The sequence below is a fragment of the Cnephaeus nilssonii genome (assembly GCF_951640355.1).
Source record: "Cnephaeus nilssonii genome assembly, chromosome: 8".
Classification (NCBI taxonomy): domain Eukaryota; kingdom Metazoa; phylum Chordata; class Mammalia; order Chiroptera; family Vespertilionidae; genus Cnephaeus; species Cnephaeus nilssonii.
In genome coordinates this window covers 58,665,441-58,688,372 of record NC_137079.1, presented here as the reverse complement: position 1 = coordinate 58,688,372, position 22,932 = coordinate 58,665,441, and the positions used below count along the sequence as shown (strand labels likewise).

Below are 22,932 nucleotides of genomic sequence, written 5' to 3'. Positions count from 1 at the left end.
AATTTCCATGCAGTCATGGGAGAAAGTGAGTGCAGCATCCACCTACTCCATCACCTTGAGAAGAAACTGATTGTTTCATTTTTAACTGAATAAGAAGCAAGACTATAAATTTTATTTTTCGCCCAAATTTCCATACATCCATGTTTATATCCTTAGAATAACTTTCTAGGAGTGTAATACCTAGATAAAGAAGTGAATATTTTTCTAATTTTGACATATTGTTACTGAAAAACCGAGATACTCACTGCATGAAAGTCAATACTTGAGAGACAAGTGTTGGGTGGAAAGGAAAGGTTGCTTTATTCAGGAAGCCAGCAGCCTGGGAATATGGTGGACCAATGTCCAAAACCATCTCTGAAGTTCTAGACCAAGGAGAAGAGTTTTAAAGGGAGGCAGGGTAGGAAACAGCAGGAACTATGTGCTGACCCACACAGCCAGAAACCAGTTAATCTTTTCCCTGACGACATGAAGACTTGCTTGCATCAGAGTTACTATTCTTCTTTGTGGTCAGGCATGACCTAGGTCATTCATTACCTCCCTGGAAACATCTGGTTCCTCTAAATAAGTTTAAGTGGGAAGTGTTAAAACAAATTTTAAGGTTAGAACAAAGAAAAGGAGGTTGGGTTTGAGAGGAGTGACTGGTATAAAAGGCAATCACACAGAAAAATGAATTACTCCTTGGATTCCCTCCTGAGATAAACCTCTTCTTTAGACCATGAAGCTCAAGGTATTGTTATATTTTATGTGGCTAATTTAAATTGGTTTTCTAGCTTACCTCTTATTGTCTCAATTTCCTCAGTTGCCCTCTCTTTTGAAGAGCTATCTGCTTCTACTTCAAAAATGGCATTTTACTGTTTCTCATAGCCTCTGGGATATCTAATTAACTGCATCTTGTTTTGTTTTGTTTTGTTTTTTAGCAATGTTTTACCAATGACAGACATACATCTGTTGTATAAAGTTAGGAAGAAAATTAATCATTATACATACATTGAATTTTAACCTCCTAGTTTTGTGTATGTTAACATTGGCTTTGCCAGACTGTATTTCTAATGATATGTTTACTGTCCTTAGTCTCCCAGAGAAGGTAAGATTGCTATGGCTATAATATTTAGTGCTATGTTGAATAAGAATGGTGAAAGAGGACATCCCTGTATTGTTCCTGTTCTTAGGGGAAATGCTTTTAGTATTTGCCCATTGAATATGAAGTTGGCTGTAGGTTTGTCATATATGGCCTTTATTATGTTGAGGTATGATCCCTCTATTCTCACTTTGATGAGAGTTTTTATCATAAATGAGTACTGGATTTTATTAAATGCTTTTTCTGCATCTATTGATATGATCATGTGATTTTTATCTTTTATTTTGTTTATGCAATGTACCACATTTATTGGTTTGCATATATTGTACCAACCTCACATCCCTCGGATAAATCCCACTTGATCATTGTGTATGATTTTTTTAAGTGTACTGCTGGATCTGATTTTGTTCAGTATTTTAGCATCTATATTCATCAGTGATATTGGCCTCTAATTTTATTTACTTGTGTTTTTATCTGGCTTTAGTATTAGAATAATGCTGGCCTCATAAGAAAAGCTTGGAAGTCTTCACTCCTCTTGAATTTTTTGCAGTAGTTTGAGAAGGATAGGTGTTAGTTCTTCTTTGAATTTTTGGTAAAATTTGCCTGTGAAGCCATCAAGTCCAGAACTTTTGTTTGCAGAAGCTTTTTGATTACTGCTAACATTAGTTATTATTGGCTTACTCAGGTATTTTGCTTCTTCCTGATTAAGTTTTGGAAGATTAAGTTCTCTAGGAACTTGTCAATTTCATCCAGGTTGTCTAGCCTGCTGGCAAGTAGTTATTCACAGTATTTTCTTATAAACCTTTGTATTTCTGTGGTGTCAGTTGTTATTTCACCTCTTATGTTTCTGATTTTATTTATTTGGGTTCTCTCTCTTTGTTTCTTGATGAGTCTGTCTAAAAGTTCATCAATCTTATTTATCTTTTCAAAGAACCAGCTCTTGGATTCATTGATCTTTTGTATTTTATTTTATTTTATTTTATTTGTCTCTATGCCATTTATTTCCACTTTGTTCTTTATTATTTCCATCCTTCTACTTACTCTGAGCTTTTCTTGTTCTTATCTTTCTAATTATTTTAGTTTTAGTGTTAGATAGTTTATTGGAGCTTTTTCTTGTTTCCTGTAATGCTATGAACTTCCCTCTCAGGACCACTTTTGCTGATCCTATAAGTTTTGGGGTGTGTGCTCATTTTTGTTTGCTTCCAGAAAGTTTTTTATTTCTTCCTTGATTTCATTGGTAGCCCATTCATTGTTTAATAGCATGCTATTTAGCCTTCATGTGTTTGAATGTTTTTTGAGTGTTTTTATTGTAATTAATTTCTAGTTTCATGCCATTGTGATCTGATAAGATGCTTGATATGATTTCCCTCTTGAACTTGTAGAGACTTAGTTTGGATCCTAACATGTGGTCCATCTTTGAGAATTTCCTATATGCACTTGAGAAGAATGTATATTCTGTAGTCTTGGGATGGAATCCTATATAATAAAAGCCTAGGTGGTGTCATGCCCTCATGTGACATCATCACAAGATGGCTGCCACAAGACGGCCGCCACAAGATGGCCGCACAGTGGCCGCTCCGCGCAGTGAGGCCTGGGGGTCCCATGGCTCTGTGCGGTGCAGAGGAGGCAGGTCCCAGCAGAGGAGGCAGGTCGCGGCAGAGGAGGGCAGTTGTGGGCGATTAGCCCATCAGGGGAGGGCAGTTGTGGGCAATCAGGCCAGCAGGGGAAGGCAGTTGGGGATGATCAGGTCAGGGGGGGAGCAGTTAGGCATCAATCAGGCCAGCAGGAGAGCAGTTAAGAGCCAGCAGTCCCGGACTGTGAGAGGGATGTCCAACTGCCCAATAGGCCTAAACCGGCAGTCAGACATTCCCCGAGGGGTCCCAGATTGGAGACGGTGCAAGGCTGGGTTGAGGGACACCCTCCATGCATGAATTTTGTGCACCGAGCCTCTAGTATTCTATAAATGTCAATTAAATCCATCTGGTCTAGTGTATCATTTAAGGTTTCTGTTTCCTTGTGTGTGATTTTTTTTACTCAAAGATCTATCCAGTGATGTCAATGGTATATTAAAGTTCCAACTATGACTATATTTCTGTCTATCTCCCTTAAAGTCTTCCATGGGCTTTCTTATATATTTAAGATGCATATATGTTTAACATGGTTATATTCTTTTATTGTATCAATCCCTTTAGTATCATGTAGTGGCCTTCTTTATCTCTTTTTATGGCCTTTGCTTTGAAGTCTATTTTGCCAGATATAAGTATTGCTATCCCTGTGTGTTTTTTATTTCCATTTGTTTTTGTTTTAAATATATTTTTATTGATTTCAGAGAGGAAAGGAGGAGAGAGAGATAAAAACATTAATGATGAGAGAGAGTCATTGATCAGCTGCCTTCTGCACGCCCCCTACTGAGGATCGAGCTTGCAACCCGGACATGTGCCCTTGACCAGAATCAAAACTGGGGCCCTTCAGTCCACAGGCCGATGCTCTATCCACTGAGCCAAACCAGCTAGGGCTTCATTTCCATTTGTATGGGAAATATTTTTCCATCCCTTCACTCTCACCCTGTATGAGTCTTTCGTTCTGAGGTGGATCTTTTGTAGACAGCATATATAATGTTTTCTTATCCATTTGGCTAACCTGTGTCTTTTGATTGTAGCATTTATTCCATTTACATTTAAGGTTATTGTTGATAGGCACTTATACCATTTTTTATATCTATATTCCTCGCTCTCTTTCACATTGATGTTTTCTCTCTCTGTCTCTCCCCCTCCCTTCCAATCTCTCTAAAAATCAATAGAGAAAATATCCTCAATGAGGATTAACAACAACAACAACAACAAAAAGCCTATGTAACTTAATGACGTTGCCTTTCTTGGTCTCTTCACCTGCAAAGGGAGACGCACAATAAATACCTACCTAGAGACCTGTGGATACTGTATCTTAAAAGATTAGTACAATACCTGGCACATGCTTAAAATGGCAGTTACCAGCTCTCTGAATGCACCCCGCCCCCTGCCAAGGTATGTCCACTGTATGGACAAGATGCCCCCCACCCTCCCCTGCTGACTCTCTGTGCTTCCCTCCACCATCACCTCTCCACACTCTGGGTCATCATCGGCTTGCTAATCTGTGTCCTCAACTTGACCGAGGACAGAAACTGGCCAGTGTGTATTCCCACATCCCTTTTTCTCACACATAGCAGGTGCTTGGTACACATCATTTTTTTAGAAATTAAACTTAATTTAATTAATGGGGTTCCCTCTAGTGGAATAAACTCTTTACATAAAAGTACCTCGAGTTTTCATCTATAACAGACGTATGCAGATACACAGCGAGTGTATCACTGTTCTAACCCTCTTCCCTTTAAAGTCCGTCACAGAAAGCTTTGCCAAAGTGATCCATGGCTTGAAAGTGGGACACCTGACAGATCATGTTATTCAGAGGAGCAAGAGGATGATTCTGGATACGCTGGGCGTTGGGTTCCTGGGAACCAGTACAGAAGTGTTTCACAAAGCCAACGCATATAGTAAAGTAAGTTCGTGTCTGCTTTAGAAATAAAAGCCGATGTGCCTGCCTAGGAGTGTACCCACGAGTGTACCAGAGCTGTGTGAGTTCTACTGCTCTGCTCTTCGTGTTAGGGATACTACGTGGTATATATAGCATTGTTGTATATAGTTTTACGCTTTTCTGTGCTCTATTATCTGAGTTTTAATATTCATCCATATATTTCACTAAGTCACTGCCTTAAGACCATTCTTAACACTAGTAATATCTCATATTTGTTATTATTATGACTGAACGCACTTTTTATCTGAGAGTCTTAGAAGCAATAGCACCTACCCCAGATGATTTCTTCATGCAAAGACACTGAGAGTCTCTGGGGAAAAGGCTGGGCCAGAGGGGTGTGTATGTGGGTGACATAGCATCCACCCTCCAGCAGATGTGCTTGGTATAGGCAGTTAGTTCACTTTCCCTAGTACTTACCCAAGAGGAGTAAATAAGAGTAAATTCAGACTCCACTCCCTGGAGCACTTATGAATCATGGTCTGGGGTTTATCAACAATATCTCTGCTCACTTCCATGGAAAAAGCTGTGTATTGTCCTACAAGGAAGAGAATAATTTAACGATTAAGGCTTTGATTTAACATAGCACAAAGGGTTCAATTAAGGACTATTAATGTAATGCCTCCAAAGATGAAAAATGACTCTTGCAATGGGGGCTTGGCATGCTCGGCTCACACTCTATATCACTGGTTGATATTCTTTTGTTCCAGATCTACAGTTCCAATGTATCCAGTACTGTTTGGGGCCAGCCAACCTTGAGACTCCCACCGACATATGCTGCTTTTGTCAACGGTGTGGCTGTAAGGAGATTTCCATGTCTTTTCCACTGTTAGACAAATACAATAATTTTCAGAGTCAGGAAATATCTCAGAAATTGCCAAATTTCCATATTTTACTAATGACATCATTGAAATGCATAGAGATGAAGTGGACTGCCCACCCTCCTATGTAGTAATCCCAGTTTTCATAGTGAATTGATACTTCCTAAATCAATTGTTAAGTAGAGGAAATAAGGTAGGATTTAGATAGCTCAACCTCTAAGGTAGCCCAAACTCTAAACTCTGAATGTATATCGCAGAGAACATAAAACCCAATATCCAGACTCAATTTCTTGAGTACCACTTTCTATCCAATAACCAGCCTTTCATTTATTTATTCATTAATTCATTGATTGATTCATTCAACAAATATTAACTGAAAAAGAAATAATGGCTCTATGATCTCTTTATTTTCTGTAACAAAAATCAGCATTTCTTGTCTAAGAAACAATTTTTATGCTTTATAGAATATATAATTTGGACATGAATATGTTGGGTTTTTGAGATATATTTATGGTTTGGCAGGACAGTAGCTCAGAATATTGAAAGTCAAACCCAATGGTGCATCCAAGGAATAAATGTCCAGTAAGCAGTAGAAAGTGCACCAGACATCCAATAAACATAAAAATATATTTTAAATGAAATTCTGGTTATTACTATCCTATATAATAAAAGCCTAATATGCTAAGTGTCCAGTCGTCCAGTCGGCCGTTCAACCAATCAAACCGTAATATACTAATGATATGCTAAGGCTGCTCAACTGCTCGCTATGACATGCATTGACCACCAGGGGGCAGACAGTTGACTGGTTGACCAGTCGCTATGACGTTCACTGACCACCAGGGGGCAGACAGTTGACTGGTTGACCAGTCACTATGACATTCACTGACCACAAAGGGGCAGATGCTCTGACTGTTAGGTTAGCTTGCTTCTGGGGTCTGGCCAATTGGGACTGAGCAAGACAGGCCAGACACACCCTGAAGCCCTCCCGTGGTCCCTCACCGGCTGGCCAACCTCCCACATCCCTCCCCAGCCCTGATGGCACACCAATGGGGTCCCTTGGCCTGGCCTGTGCCCTCTCGCAATCCAGGACCCCTCGGGGGATGTCAGAGAGCCAGTTTCGGCCCTTTGGCAGAACGACCAGTTGCTATGATGTGCACTGACCAGCAGGAGGCAGACGCTGAAAGCAGAAACTGCCCCCTGGTGGTCAGTGCACTCCCATAGGTGCTCACAGCTAGCAAGAGCAGCAGCAATGGTAGGAGCCTCTCCCGCCTCCACGACAACACTAAGCGGGGAGTGGGCCTAAGCCGGCAGTCGGACATCCCCCGAAGTCTCCCAGACTGCAAGAAGGCTCAGGCCAGGCTGAGGTACACCTCCCCCCCGCCCCGACCAGTGCACAAATTCCATGCACTGGGCCTCTAGTTTCATATAAGAAAAAAGTAAATAGCGGGGTTAAAGAGGACTAAAACCTCATAGCAGAAAATAATGATTTTAAAATATAGCTTAGTATATAATCCTGGTTCAAAAGTTCTTGCAACTTTTCCATAAGTCTAAAATTATTTCATAATTAAAAGTACACAAATATATATGGCCCAATATGGAATAAATGACATTAAAGTTTTAGTGCAGCTTATTTGAAGGGTGGGGAGGAACTGAGGGAGGGAAGGATGAAGCAACCACCTAATTCCACAGCTTTGTTTATAAGGGAAATACAGATCTTTCCAGGGGCTATGTCAGAGAGCTCTGGTCACCTGGGTAAGACCTTAGCTCCTTGGGGCTCACTAGCTGCTCCCCAAGGTACTGCCTGTTTTTGGCAGAGGACAGTCTGCCCAGCTATGTGATCAAGAATCACAGCCTGTTCATAGGTTTTATTTTCAGGAATCAGATCTAAAATCTCACATCCAACAAGGCTATTACTTAACTAAATGCTTACTAGTCCAAAAGCCATTGTATTCAGGGAAATACATTTTGGTTTTTCGTTGTTGTTTGCATGTCTCTCTACATAGATTCACTCCATGGATTTTGATGACACGTGGCATCCTGCCACCCACCCTTCTGGAGCTGTCCTTCCTGTCCTCCTGGCTTTATCAGAAGCCCTCCCTCCAAGTCCAAAGTTCTCTGGTCTTGACCTACTGCTTGCTTTCAATGTTGGGATTGAAGTGCAAGGCCGACTAATGAATTTTTCCAAGGACGCCAATGACATACCGAAAAGGTATGTAAAATATTTGCCCCACGAAGAGACAGTCAGAGTCCCTTTCATCTGTGAATCATTATTTCTGTAGAGTTTTCTGACATATAGTGTGGCTCAACTGAAGATGTTAATATTAGTGCTAGCAGGTAAGTCAGGTCACCAGGCACAGATCAAACTGTATATATAAAGATATGATTCAGAAGTGCTCATGAAAAATCCCCTTTGGGTTTAGAACATCAGGACCATGAAATAAATTGGGGTCTCATGTCATGCTGGCACCTGTGGGTATCCTGAATATTCCTGATCCCATCAAAGCAGAATCTACTTTGATGTTTGTTAGGGTTCTTTAGACTAATGAGAACACACAGACTATCCTAAACCTGACTGTTCAACCCATAGAGCAAAAACGGTCAAATGTGGGCTGTATCACATGGTTCAATACAATATTTATCTTGTCACTTGGTCCATGCTAGGAGAGGTGTAAATTGGAATATGGAGTGAACTTTCACAATTTCTAAAAGGCCCTTAATTTTTCGTTACTTACATGATCTTTCAGCAATCAACAACTTTCACCTTTCTATAATAATTATAAAAGTACCATTTATAAAGAATTTACTGTCTCCGGCACTGTTATAAGCATGTGAATTCATTCAAAACTCTATAAGGTAGATACTACTGGTATTATTATTGCCATTTTAAGTAAGAGAAAACAGAACAGAGAAGTTGAATACCTTTCCCCAAGACCACTCAACTAATAAGTGGAAGAGCTGAGATTTGAACCCAGGCCGTATAACCCCATGATCTAAGTTCCTGATCACTATACTATACTGCCTCCTGGTGGTTGAGGTGTGTAAATCTCTAATACTGCCTTTTTGCTTTTCAGATTCCATCCGCCATCAGTGGTAGGAACTTTGGGTAGTGCTGCTGCTGCATCCAAGATGTTAGGGCTCAGCATGACCAACTGCCAAAAGGCCTTGGCTATTGCTGTTTCTCATGCCGGGGCACCCATGGCAAATGCAGCCACTCAGACCAAGCCTCTTCACATGGGCAATGCTGCCAGGCATGGGATAGAAGCTGTTTTTCTGGCAATGCTGGGTCTCCAAGGAAACAAGCAGGTCTTGGACACCCAGACTGGATTCGGGGCCTTCTATACCAACTACTCCCCCAAAGTCCTTCCAAACCTAGATTCTTACACTTGGCTCCTGGACCAGCAGGATGTGGCTTTCAAGTGTTTCCCTGCACATCTGGCCACCCACTGGGTGGCAGACGCCGCTGCATCTGTGAGAAAGCACCTTGTAACAGACAGAGCCATGTTTCCCACTGAGCACATTGAGAGAATTGTGCTCAGAATTCCAGATGTCCGGTATGTAAACCGGCCTTTCCCAGACTCGGAGCATGAAGCCCGTCACTCCTTCCAGTATGTGGCCTGTGCTATGCTGCTCGATGGTGGGGTTACAGTTTCATCATTCCACAAAGACCAGATCAACAGGCCACAGGTGAGAGAGTTGCTTGGCAAGGTGGAGCTGGAGCATCCTCAGGACAACCTGCCAAACTTCAACACACTATACTGTGAGCTAAGTGTCACCCTCAAGGATGGAGCCACCTTCACGGAGCGCTCTGATACCTTCTATGGTCACTGGAGGAAGCCACTGAGCCAGAAGGACCTAGAGGCCAAGTTCAGAGCCAATGCCTCCAGGATGCTGTCCTGTGATGCCGTAGAAAGACTTATAAAGATAGTAGACAACCTGGAAGGTCTAGAGGACTGCTCTGTGTTAACCTCACTTCTGAAAGGACCCTCTCCATCAGAGATGATTTCACAATCCATCTAGCATGTAATAATTCCATAGTACAATATCTAAATGACTTTATATTTGGGGAAATTCAATGATTTGCTTTCCAGAGCAAAGGTCTGCTCTTGGTTCGCCCAGAACTAAATGCAGCCTGGTGGAGAGAGTCCAGACAGAACTGGGTATATATGGAAGGAGTCTTGTCCTGTTAATTTGCAAGACTGTTCCAATTATCTATAAGCATTCATAGAGCTGAATTTCAAGTCACCTGTGACTTCCTTATAAAATTAATATTTTCAGAGGAATTTTATGAACTTCATGAACCTCAGGTGTGAGAAGACTTTGAACCTGTACATTTTTTTGCTGACAGTGGAGAAGGGCTCTGGTCTGTTGTACCACCACCGACAGATTTCTTAGACCAGGGGTTATAGAAGCTCTCCATGGTGGAGAGGATGCTGTTGGGTTTAAATATGAGAGCTTGGTGGTTTAAAATCTTGCCTCTGCAACTTACTAGATGTTACTAGGTATCCTTCTGCCATAGTTTCTCTATTTTGTAAAGCATAAATAAAAAGCAATCTAAAAAACGAAGTGGCTTTGCTTCAGAAGTCACGTTCTTAACCATTGCGTTATGTCATCTTTCATTATTTAAAAAAATGTTTTTGATAAATGAATAATGAATGAAGAGTCTGAGATATAATAAAGAATGACAACAAGAGTGTCAACCTATGAACCAGGAACTCACAGTTGGATTCCTGGTCGGGGCATGTGCCCAGGATGCGGGCTCAATCCCCAGTGTGGGTGTACAAGAGCCAGCCAATTAATGATTCTCTCTCATCATTGCTATTTCTATCTCTCTCTCCCTCTCCCTTCCTCTCTGAACTATATACACATTTATACATGAATGACAACAAAAAAATATATATGTCTATAATTAAATAAATATTGACTGTATAAAATAATAAAATGTCTTATGAGTTTAAAATTGTAACATTAGCAGGGAATTTTATAGTAAACTAGAGGCCCGGTGCACAAAATTCTGCACTCTGGGAGGGTCCCTCAGCCCAGCCTGCACCCTCTTGCAGTCTGGGAGCCCTGGGGGGATGTCCAGCAGATGGCTTAGGCCTGCTCCCCACAGGGATGTCAGTCGGACATCCTCAGCACTGCCATGGAGGCCAGAGAGGCTCCCGTCACCACCACTGCACTCGCCAGCCATGAGTCCGGCTTCTGGCTGAGCGGCGCTCCCACTGTGGGAGTGCACTGACCACCAGGGGCAGCTCTGCATTGAGCAGAATCAGGCAGAAACCAGATCTCTGACATCCCCCAAGGGATCCTGGATTGCATCCTAGAGGGCACAGGCCAGGCCAAAGGACCCCACTGGTGCACGATCGAGGCCGGGGAGGGACACGGGAGGTTGGCCAGCCGGGGAGGGACTGCGGCAGGGCTCCAGGGTGTGTCTGGCCCATCTCACTCAGTCCCAATCAGCCGGACCCCAGCAGCAAGCTAATCTACCAGGTGGAGAATCTGCCCCCTGGTGGTCAGTGCATGTCATAGTGACTGGTCGACCAGTCAACTATCTGCCCCCTGGTGATCAGTGCTCATCATAGCGAGTGGTTGAGTGGCCTTAGCATATCATTAGCATATTATGCTTTGATTGGTTGAACAGACGGCTGGATGACTAGACATTTAGCATATTAGGCTTTTATTGTATAGGATGTGTTCAAGAGAAGGGCAAAACTACTAACTCTAGACTGATTTGTAAGTATGCATGTTGACATTTCTAGGGTAACCATTATTTTTTTAAAAAGCAGCAGAATGTATCACTTCCAGGTTAATAGAGAGTGAAATATGTAATTGGGGGGAAAATAACCTATAGGAAGGCAAGACTGGAGGGGAGACGAAATATAGAAAAGGCAGAACAAACATAAAATTATAGAAAAAATCCAAATATATCTATAATTACAAAAACAGTAAATGGACTAAATGCTCAGCTAAAAAGATAGACCATGAACACATTTTTAAAAATGTTTCATAGCTTTATTAATATCAACTTTACATACTATTAATTCATCCATTTTAGGTGTACAGTTCAATAAGTTCTAGTAAATTTATAGATTTGTGTAAACATCACAATTCAGTTTTTGGAATACTTCTATCACTCTAAAAAATTCCTCATGACTGCTTGCAATCAATCCCCAGTCCCCTCTCCAGCCTTCAACAATCAATAATCTGCTTTCTATCTCAATAGTTTTATCTTTTCCAAATATTTTCTCTAGTAAGTGGAATCATACAATATGTAGTCTTATGTGTCTGACTCTTTCACTTAGCATAAAGTTTTAAGATTTTTCTACATGTGTATCAGAGCACTTTATTCCCTTGCATTGCTGATAACACTCCACCATATGGATATGTTGCAGGGCAGTGAAAAACTAGGAAAATTCCAGGGCAAGATGAATAGGGAAACTGAGATAAAGAAGTTAAAACAAGGCCAACAGTGTGGACAATTTACAGCTGGCTTGTAAATAACAAGCCTTTATCTTCCCAGCCAAGGACACTTGAGAGCAAATGGTTAAAAACCTCCCAAATGAAAGAATGCAGAAAAAGAGGGAGGAAGGGGAAAGGAGAAAAAGGAGGTTTTATTATTTTTTTGTTTTAACTCACTAACAGAGAAGCCAGCAGTCTCAAGGCTTGGCGAGATAAAATTGTCAGGTGCTTCTCATGCATTCTGAGAATCAAAAAGGGACCGTGAAAATTAGTCTATACCAAGATATTCAACAGAGGAATTTTTGAAACCTATAGACAGAGGAGTATAGAACTCCTCAAACCCGCACATGGCATTTGCTTTCCTGGGTTAGCTGGAAAATCCTATCCACCCTCTGAGCCCAATGAACTGGAATAGATTTGCTTGCCTTGCTTCTTTAATAAATGTGCTTGCTTTAATAAATTGGCTTTGTCATAATTCAATCAGGGTCTCCATTTAAATTCATTTATACTAGAAGACAAGAATTGAGAAGGAGACAGCCCTCTCCCTTCAACTGAGGGGGTTGTCTGATGATACCTTTTTGGGGGTCTCTGGCTGCCCATAACAGATGTACCACACTTTGTTTACCCATTCATTAGTTAATGGGTAGAGTTGTTTCCATTTGGGGGCTATTATGAGTAATGCCTCCATGAATGATCTCATACACGTCCTTCTGTAGGCATATCTGTCTATGTCTCTTGGGTAGCTACCTAAGAGTGGGAGTGCTGGGCCACCTGATAAGTATATGTTTAAGTTTATAAAATACTGTTTTCCAAACTAGCTCTATCATGTTACATTTCCACCAGCAATGACCAAGGGTCCTCGTTTCTCCATATCCTCATCAGCTGGCTTGTAAATAGCAAGCCTTTATCTTCCTTAGAATTGTCACTTTTTTACATTTTAACCAGTCTGGTAAGTGTGCAATAGTATCTCCTGGTGATTTTAATTTGCATTTCCTTCATGACTAATTCTCGCACATTTTTGCCAATTGTTTCTTTTTCTTTTTCGAAATGTATCTTTATTGTTGAAAGTATTACAGATGTCCCCGTCCCTGCCCCACCCCGAGCCCCCATTGAGCCCCTCACTCTGGTGAGGATTAAAAAGAAAAATAGCAGAGGGCTAGTTCACAGAAAGTGATCATTCACAACACCTCCAAGGCAGGTGTCTCAGAAGCAGCTGCACTGGCTCCCGCGAAACTCTAGAGGGCTACATAGCACATCAGAAGAACGTCTGATGCACAGTAACTTAAAAATAGATCATGGCCTTATCGGAAGCACAGAACAGAACAAATACCTTCATAGGAATAATGAAAACTAGTCTAGTTATCTTGTTCAGTAGTAAATGCAGAAACCAACGTTCAGATATCATCCTGTCACTCAAACAATTCTCCTTGCTTTTTGTTGTCGTTATTATTAAACACAAGTCAATCCACCACAGTTATAGTTGCTGCTCATATTGAAACGGGGAAATTGAACTGCAACGCGTGGTGTTCCTCTGGGCAGATGGTTCCCGGGTTCTTGTCCGGTGGAGTCGAAGAATGAAACCACGGACAGAAGGTGGTGTAGCAAAAGGTGGACATTTATTGAGAAACAAGCACAGACTCCCACATGGGGAGGGGGAGAGAGTCCCACTAAGTCCCTTTTTTCCACGGTTTATGAAGGCTGCAGTTCTTTGTGCCCTGACATGCCCTCTGATTGGTCACTATCCCCTCTGATTTGGTCACTATAGCAACTTCAGAGCTCAAACCTCAGGTGAGGTACATGCGGTTCTCCTCTTCTTCCCCCTTATAGTTCTCCTATTCCCTTTGGGCTTCCTCTTCCCTCTCTGGATGAGGGGCTTCCTTCCCTTTATTCTGAAAATGTGTACCTTCTGTGGCTCCCAGCTCCCTTATTCTATAGAAATGTACCTTCTGCAGTTCCCAGCTCCCTTATTCCATGGAAATGTACCTTCTGCAGCTCTCAGCTCCCTTATTGTTTGGAAATGTACCTTCTGCAGCTCCCAGCTCCCTTATTCCATGGAAATGTACCTTCTGCAGTTCCCAGCTCCCTTATTCCATGGAAATGTACCTTCTCCAGGTCTGTTTAGGGAGCGGGTATAGGGTTAAGCCTCGGACTGACCTGCTGGCAAAGTTGCAAACAAGTCCCAGCATAGAGGGCACAGCCCTCTAAGCATAATTAAGCTTGATCTTGTGACTGCTCCCTAGATCTTTCCTGGGTAGCTAATGGGCTGTGGGAGGGGCAGCAAGTGCTGCCAAAACAAGTGAAACTTACAAGAACATTGTAAATTACCTTGTTTACCTCTGACTATAAATAAAGCATCAGCTTTGCAGTCTGGATCTGTTCTGTGGCCTCAGCAAGGCACAGAAGATCTACCTAGACCCAGCTTATTCTCTTTGTCTGCCTTTTTCTTCATCCTTCACCAGCCCTCCCTCAGGCTTGCCGAACCCTTGGCTGTGCTGGCGCGGCAAAGGTCTGTAGCCCTGTGCTTTTTTCATGGACTCCTTCCTTCCTAAAATTTCCTAAACCTGCGTATTTTACCCCTAAGAACTCCTTTCAATATTGGAATCAACCTGGAAGTTCAGGAAAAAGCCTTTGAAATAAGTAAATAAAAATGACAATGTGTTTGTATAGGAACACTTTGTGTCTAAAAAACTCAATAATTGTTATTTCATCTTTGGGTCAAGATCACACTGAAAGTATCATTACATGATAGAGCATGTATGTAATTCATTTGGTCAGAGAAAAAATATTTTTACTTGAATAACTTCTCCTAAATATTATAACTAAAGCATCACTTTTCAAATACATTATAAAACATCCCCACCATTTCCCTCATTTCACCACAGATTTCATGCAGAGGGGCCGCGCCATGAAAGCGCATGTCTGCACCGCTTGTTGGTGGCATCCTGGCAGATTCACTCACATCCCCGCAGCGGTGTTTGCCTCTCGGCTCTTTTACGGCAGTTGCTTGGTCTGCATCCGCAGACCTGTCAGAACAGAAGATCTGAGTGGGAGAAGATGTTTCTTAGGCACCTGACAGCATGACTGTGAAGAGTTAAAATTATCAGGTCGCTTTGGCCTCTCAGAGGCTGCAACGTTCACAGCAAACACGCACAGGCACTGTGCACATAAGAAACCTGTTCCAACACGAGGCTTCATTTAAATACCCAGTTGGTAAGAGAAATGAAGGTTCTGAGACAGGAATTTTGGGGGTAAAACAGGACAAGTTTAGGAAATTTTAGAAAGTTTAGAAACTAAGGGGTACCATGGAGGAAGCATAGGGCTGCAGAGCAGCAGAAGGCATATTTCCGTAGAATGGGGAGCTGGAAAGCTGAAACAGGTACATTTCCATAGAATGAGGGAGCTGGGAACAGCAGGAGGTCTATCATAGAGGGGGATCCCTTTTCCACGTACAGCACAGATAGAAGGCGATCCGGTTCCTGAGTAGGGGCGACGGGGGATTGAGAAAATGAAAGAAAGAGACAGACACAGATACAGTAGGGAAAGCTGGGACCGAGTGGGACCACTGTCCTCTGATGGGGAGACAGGGACCCAGAGCCGATGCAGCGTGTTTATTTTATACCCCAAATACCAGGAAGTTTTACTAAAAGTAAAGACAAAGGAGATTATTTGCATTCTTGGGTGGGCCTGAGTCCTATTCATTCCTGGTGCTTGGCTGGATTTACATAATAACACCCCCCCCCCCCCCCCCCCCCGGCACCTGGGCAGAGATGAAGGTCAAGCTGACAACACTTCCGCCTTTTGGCAGAATGTGTTTCCAGGGCGTGGCTTTGCCGACCGCCCTGGATTCAGCTGACAATTTAAAGGAATGCCCGTGTGCCTTCCCAGGCGCTCTCTATAGTCTATATGTACAAAATAAAGGGAAGGAAGCCCCTCATTCAGAGGAAGAAGAAGAAAGCTCAGCCCTAACGGGTTTGGCTCAGTGAATAGAGCTTCAGCCTGCGGACTGAAGGGTCCCAGGTTCCATTCCGGTCAAGGGCATGTACCTTGGTTGTGGGCACATCCCCAGTAGGGGGTGTGCAGGAGGCAGCTGATCGATGTTTCTCTCTCAATGATATTTCTGGCTCTCTATCCCTCTCCCTTCCTCTCTGTAAAAAATCAATAAAATATATTTAAAAGAAAGTAGGAAGTAACACCTTTGTCATAGGGTTTTTGGGAGGATTATATATAGTAAATGCCAGTTTTGTTGAAACCTCAAACTAATGTATTTCCTCTTACTGAGTGGTAGACATTACTTCTTTTTGTTTGATATACATGGAGAAAAGATAAGTTTTCATTCTAAAGATGGTTTTCTTGAGAATAAACTGTAAAAAATACAGGGTTGAGTAAAAGTAAGTTTACAGCTGTTTGTATAGAAAAAGACATGCAGGTTCTGACTATTACAATAGCTTGATTAACTCAAAAGAATGTCACAATGCAATCATAAACCTACTTTTGCCCACCCCTGTATATTCAATAAATACATATAAAATTGTAAAGATTGGTTTAAGAGATTTAATGTAACAAGTAAAAGTGTTACCGGAGGAATTAATGGGCCACATTTCCCGGATATGAGTAGAAATGGGGTTCTTGGGGTCCTGCTGAAATGAGCATTTTCAGAAGCCCCCATGGGAGAGTGAGGTGTGGTAGACCACTTTATCGGCGTGGAGTTATATTCCTCAAGTTGTAAAGTCCCAGGTCCCTTTATCCAGTCCTGAAAGAGGTGTAGCTGGGACTCCAGCAGAGCCAAAAGCAGTGCCAGTGTCCAGACCTCCCATTCCATGTTGCAGCTGGGTCCAGTTTAGCATTCAGGCTAGTTACAGTCTATTAGTCCATTATGTGTGGGGTCCTCAAGGCTGTGGGCCATATGGGCACAGGGGAGTGAGCCCCCTGCAATAGGAGTCCCAAGAGGGCCTGAGGGCCAAAGGCCAAGAGAGGCAAAAAGGTAGGATCTCCCTTTGTTCAGAAGTCTAAATATTTAGGTTTCAAGCCCTTGCAATGGCCACACCTATTCTGGCCACCGACTCACTGCCAGGTGTGACTGACAGACAGTAGGCACCTTCCCACATCACTCAGACCTTACTGGGCTTGTGTCCAAACTGCCTTTGCCCAGTCCCTTCCCCCATCGATCAGCAGGGAACAGACTTGGAGAGTGCTAAATTAGCAGAGCTGTGTAAATGACATGTCTATATTATCTAGTCTCCCCTTTACGCATTTCCTGTTAAATAGTGACCAGATTATTACAGTGGTATCAAAAGAGTGTAAATCCAAAATTACTTGATTTAGGATTAGGGTGAGATGTTAACTATAGTTCCAGAGTTGTTTGTTTTAAAATATTGCATGTTAAGTAGATAGCTCCTCTAATTCCTTGAAAGGAATATTATAATTTATAATATATATATATAATTGATTTTTGTAAAGAGAGGAAGGGAGAGGGAGAGTTAGAAACATCAATGAGAGAGAAACATTGACCAGCTGCCTCCTGCACACCCCCTACTGGGGATGTGACCGCAACCAAGGTACATGCCCTTGACCGGAATCGAAGCTGGGACCCTTCAGTCCACAGGTCGAGGCTCTATCCACTGAGCCAAACCAGTTAGGGCGAAATATTATAATTTTTTAACTTTATTAAATTCACACTTAAGTTATTCTTTAAGTTATCTTTGATCTAAAATAAATTCTGCTGTAGGTAAGTGAAACTGTGAATAAAAATCTGAAAATAGGACCTATATATAGTTGATGTATTTGTTTAAACAAGTTAAGCACCTATAAAACAGGTAACTATACCTGTCTAGTAGGCTTTGGGGGAGGGGGGAGGAAGTGGTTAATATTTTGTTAACATCAAGATATTGTTGCCCGGCCAGCGTGGCTCAGTGGTTGCGCATCAACCTATGAACCAGATGGCCAGGTTCGATTCCTGGTCAAGGCACATGCCCGTGTTGCAGGCTCGATCCCCAGTAGGAGGCATGCAGAAGGCAGCCAATCAATGATTCTCTCTCATCATTGATGTTTCAATCTCTCCCTCTCCTTTCCTCTCTGAAATCAATAAAAAGATATTTAAAAAAAAGATATTGTTAACCTCTTACACTAAAATTAGTGCAGAAAATTAGTGTGCTCAAACAAGGCCTCTTAACTTTTCTTTGTGTTCTGTGGACCTCTTTGGCAGACTATTGTTTTTTTTGTGTGGTTTTTTTATTTTTTTTAATGTCTAAAAGAATAGTTCAAAACCATCACATTATAAGTGAGAAAGTACAAATTAGCTTGGACTGTAAAAATCTGCCCTGCCATTCATGAGCCAGGAATAAAAGGCAGATAAAAACCAGTTGCAAAATTAGCAGAATACAGTATTTCTCCCAAAGCACAGTAGCACAGTAGATTTGTAAAGTGTCAAAGTCATAAGGACCCTTGGTTTCAATGGTTTATCTTTGTTTGTTTGTTAATCCTCCTCTGAGGATATTTTTCCATTGAATTTTACAGAGAGCGGAAGGGAGGGGGAGAGACAGAAATGCCCTGACTAGGGCAGGGGATCGAGCCTGCAACCAAGGTACGTGCCCTTATGCCCTTGACTGAAATTGAACCCAGGACCCTTCAGTCCATGGGAATGTTCTATCCACTGAGCCAAACCTACTAGGGCCCTTGGTTTCAATGGGCCCTCAAGGTTTAACAGCCACAGAGCAGAGAGAAGTAACCAGCACAGGGGGGGATTAGGCAACAATATTCTTCAACCATCTTTACCCTGGGGTGCTGGGGTCATCACCAAGAGGAACAGAGGCAGAACCGGACCAGAGCAGACAGGAGCTAGTAAGATGCTAAGTTAGGGCCAATGTGAGGAACCGCTTTCTCACCATTAGAGCTGTAGACCCCAAACAGGAAATCCCCACCACCAGTCAAGGTCAGCCTGGAGTTTACTTTTGTAGTTCTGTAAAGTCCTGAGCAGGACTGGAAGTTCCACTGACTGTGGCCATCTAGTGTATGGTCCCATTAATTGTACAATATGGCTTTGGAGAACTGTTTCTTTTAATTAGTTTTAAGCCATCCTCAAGTGCTAGTCCACAGGAAATCCTGCAGGTGCCCTACAAATCCAACATCACATTTCAGCTTTCATGGCTAGGATTTGTTCCCTCTCATCTTGGGTGGGTCTTTAGACTTGATTTTGAGCTAGGCTTGTATGTGGAGGAGAGCTAGGATTTGAGCCACTTAAACGCTTAGATAAGCGGGTATTAAAATGGGGCCCTGCCTGAACCTCCACAGAACTCCCCAACCTGTGGGCAAAGGTGTTTGGTGGGAGCAGGAAGGGAAGCATAAATACTTCCCATCAGCCCTCGGAAGGCCTGGCAGGCCTGGAGAAGCCAGTGATGATCCCATCATGGTGGTCAACTCTGGCCATTATAGTCACCTTGCTTATTATATACTTACTAGAGGCCCGGTGCATGAAAATTCATGCACTGGAGGGGGGTCCCTCAGCCTGGCCTGCCCCCTCTCACAGTCTGGAAGCCCTCAGGGGCGGGAAGCGACCCGGCGATCAGGGGAAGGCAACACCCCCATCACATCTCTGATGCTGCCACTGCCGGCAGTGCAAGCCTCGGTCGGCCCTGGTTACCTGAACCTTGAGCGGCCCTGGGCAGCTGGGCAGCTGCCATCTGAGGCTTGCCTGTGTCGGAAGTGAAGGGACTGGGGGACTCCAGATACAGGTGCGTGGAGCTGAGGGGACGGGGCACAGCCATCTTGTGGCTGTGGCGCCACCATCTGTGAGGGTGTGGCAGTCAATTAGCATATTCCCGCCTTATTGGCTGTGGGCACTGCCATCTTTGTGAAGGCGTGACGGTCAATTAGCAGATTCCCTCTTTATTAGATAGGACAAGTATTGTGATGGCTCAGTCGTGTTGTGAGTTGATTCAGGTTGTTTTCCTGAGCAGGATGGAAGGGTGCTTTCTTTCTCAGTTCCTTGTCCAGATGGATTGGAAGAATGAAGCCAGGGACAGAAGGTTGTAGATGAAAAGAGTGGAAATTTATTGGGAGCAAATACAGACTCCTGCATAAGAAGGGGGTCTGAAGGGGGTAACCCACTAAACTCTTTTTTGCTAAGGTTTTTAAAGGCTGTAGTTCTTTGTCTCTTGATATTCCCTCCTAATTGGTCACTCCTTTCGCAGAATATCAGCTTCAAAGCCCAAACCCCACATGGTGCCCCTTTTTTCCCTCCCCCTTATCTTGTAACATTTCTCTATCACCTGTGAAAATCTGCTTTCCTCTTTCTCCCATTTGTCGGCAGGCATTTCTCTATCCTCTGTGAAAGTTTGTTTTGTTTTGTTTTTTCCCATATGCTGTGGTTTTTCCTTATCTGCTCTGAATGAATATCTTCCTCTCCCCATATCCTGTGGCACCTTTTTTTTTGTCTCTCTCTCTGTGAATGTATGCCTTCTGGCAGCTCCAAGCCCTCACCTATGCATTCCTCCCCCATCAACCCTCTTTATTCCTTAAACTCCCAAAACCTGCCTATTTCATTCCTAAAACTCTTTTCAGAGTGATTCTGTAAATAGTAGTGAAACAGGAATTTTGGGGGTAAATAGGACAGGTTTAAGAAATTTTGGAAATTAGGGGGACCATGGAGGAAGCACAGGGCTGCAGAGCAGCAGAAGGTATATTTCCATAGAATAGGGGAGCTGGAAAGCTGAAACAGGTACATTTCCATAGAATGAGGGAGCTGGGAACAGCAAAAGGTCTATATTTACAAAATAAAGGGAAAGAAGCCCTTCATCCAGAAGGAGAAAAAAGCCCAAAGGGAATAGAAAAACAATAAGGAAGGAGGGGGGTGGGGAGAACCTCACATGTCCCATGTGATGTTTGACCTTTAGCCCACAAGTTACTATAGTCACCAGTCTAAGGGAATAGTGACCAATCAGAGGGGATATCAAGGCACCAGGATCTGCAGCCTTTATAAGCCATAGAGAAAAGGAACTCAGGGGGACCCTTTTCACCTCTCTACTTGGGAGTCCATTCTGTGGGACTCTTTCCCTCTCCCCACATGGGAGTCTGTACTTGTTCTTCAATAAATCTCCACCTCTGCTATACCACTTTCTGTCTGTGGATTCATTCTCCGATTCTGGCAGACAAAGAATCCGGGTTCCAGTCCAAAAATTCCATTTCAGTAGTGGAAGAAAACTCTTTATTCCTAAAACTCTCTAAACCTGCCCATTTTATCCCTGAAACTCCTTTCAGAGTGAAGCAAGGGCATCGGAAAGCTCTGGCCTAACAGCTCAGCAGGCTGCTGATCTCTTGTTAAACAAGTGACTATAAGTGACGCCTTTAATGTTTTATTTATAGACATAACCCAACATCTGTAGCATGGTAAGTAATAAAGTAGGGCAGTTGATCTATTGTTTTCTTGAGGTGGTTGAAGTCTCAAAGAAAAGAGGATACTATAGAACCGTGGTCAGCAAACTGCGGCTCGCGAGCCACATGCGGCTCTTTGGCCCCTTGAGTGTGGCTCTTCCACAAAATACCACAGCCTGGGCGAGTCTATTTTGAAGAAGTGGAGTTAGAAGAAGTTTAAGTTTAAAAAATTTGGCTCTCAAAAGAAATTTCAATCGTTGTACTGTTGATATTTGGCTCTGTTGACTAATGAGTTTGCCGACCACTGATATAGAATCTTCTTCCTTATTGAAGTGGTAGAGCCAAACAAGGAAGAACATCTGAGGGGAGATGAGTGAGTAGATTCGAGTTTATGTTGACGGCTGCGAGAACAGCACCTGGTGTTAGACCCGAGGGGTCAGATCGGACCTTGGTTCAGCAACCTCAGTACTTGAGTTCTGGCTAGGAAAGAGTTCACAGCCAAGACTCAAACTATAAGAGAACGTTTATTTAGGAAGTCACAGGGGCAGAAGAAGTGAGTGGTAGAAGAAATGGGCTCAGGAAACAAGTTACAGAGGCAAAAGAAGGGCCCTTGGAGCGTAGGAGAAGAGGGTAAAGGTAATGCACCGAGGGAAGGGAAGGGGGGGGGGAGAAGCCTGCCTGCTCCTGAGAGGGGAGACCATGCTGGGTCCACTGTCCAAAGGGCTTTTACAGGTGATTTTAGGAGAGATCCCAGGGGATGATGCAACAGAATATTCATCAGCTTGCCAGGTGTGTCCTGATTGGTCAGCACCAGGTCATTAGTCAATGCGGCTGGCCCTGAGGTCAGCTGTGGAGTTACTTGTCTGGTTTTGCTGCTTTTCTGAGCCTGGAGCTGAAACACAACTGAGGCCTAAATGTATTTGATGAGGGTCAGAACCTCCCTGTCCCTGGGGCTTCATGCTTAAAGGCTATTCTCAGCCCCCTTGTTCCTCTCTAAAGGGCAAATCGGCATGACTAGCGACATGCCAGGGGAGGAAAAGCCACCCTGGGGCGAGACCCTTGTTCTTAGAATTTTCCCTTTACCAGGCACCCATGGCCCCACCCTGGTGACCTTCTGTACCCGGCCCACCCTCCTTGCTCTGCTCATGTCTGTCTGTCTACCACACTTGGAGCAGTAGCCTCTGCTATATGTTGTTAGTGTTGGCCCTTGTATCACCGATTAGGTCAGGCGAGGTCAAGTCATCCCGCCACGGTTGTCTTCCTCATTGCATCCACCATCCCAAACAAAGATTCTCCTTCCCTCAAATGTTTGTCGTCACGTCGTCTGGGCCTGTGGGACAGGGCAGAAAGGAGCCCAAAGCTGGATTTGCTTATTCCTCTGGTTTGTTTCTCACAGTGGTGGTTGTTGGTGGGGGTGGGGGGTGTTCAGAAGAAGCTCCAAAGGAAAGGTGATCTTTAAACTGAGAAATTAGGTCAGAAGACCCAACACATCCAATCCCTTCCCCCCAACCCTACCCCCCCCATCCCACCTCGCCCCCAGCACCCAGTGGGTTTAGAAAGAATAGAGCCCAAGACCTGATGGAGCATCAGGGCACTGGAGAGGAAGCGGGACTGGGCCGCGGGAGACCCGCGCCCAGGCTCAGG

At 43.3% G+C, this 22,932-nt stretch overlaps 1 protein-coding gene across 1 annotated transcript; it reads left to right on the top strand.

Annotated features, from left to right (window-relative positions):
• Positions 1–682: 682 nt before the first annotated feature.
• On the top strand, positions 683–9,891 carry ACOD1 (aconitate decarboxylase 1). The gene is made up of 5 exons (XM_079779344.1): positions 683–727; positions 4,451–4,612; positions 5,356–5,445; positions 7,470–7,675; positions 8,538–9,891. The coding sequence occupies exons 1-5, from the start codon at positions 716–718 to the stop codon at positions 9,481–9,483; spliced, it is 1,416 nt and encodes a 471-aa protein (XP_079635470.1). The 5' UTR covers positions 683–715; the 3' UTR covers positions 9,484–9,891.
• Positions 9,892–22,932: the final 13,041 nt, after the last annotated feature.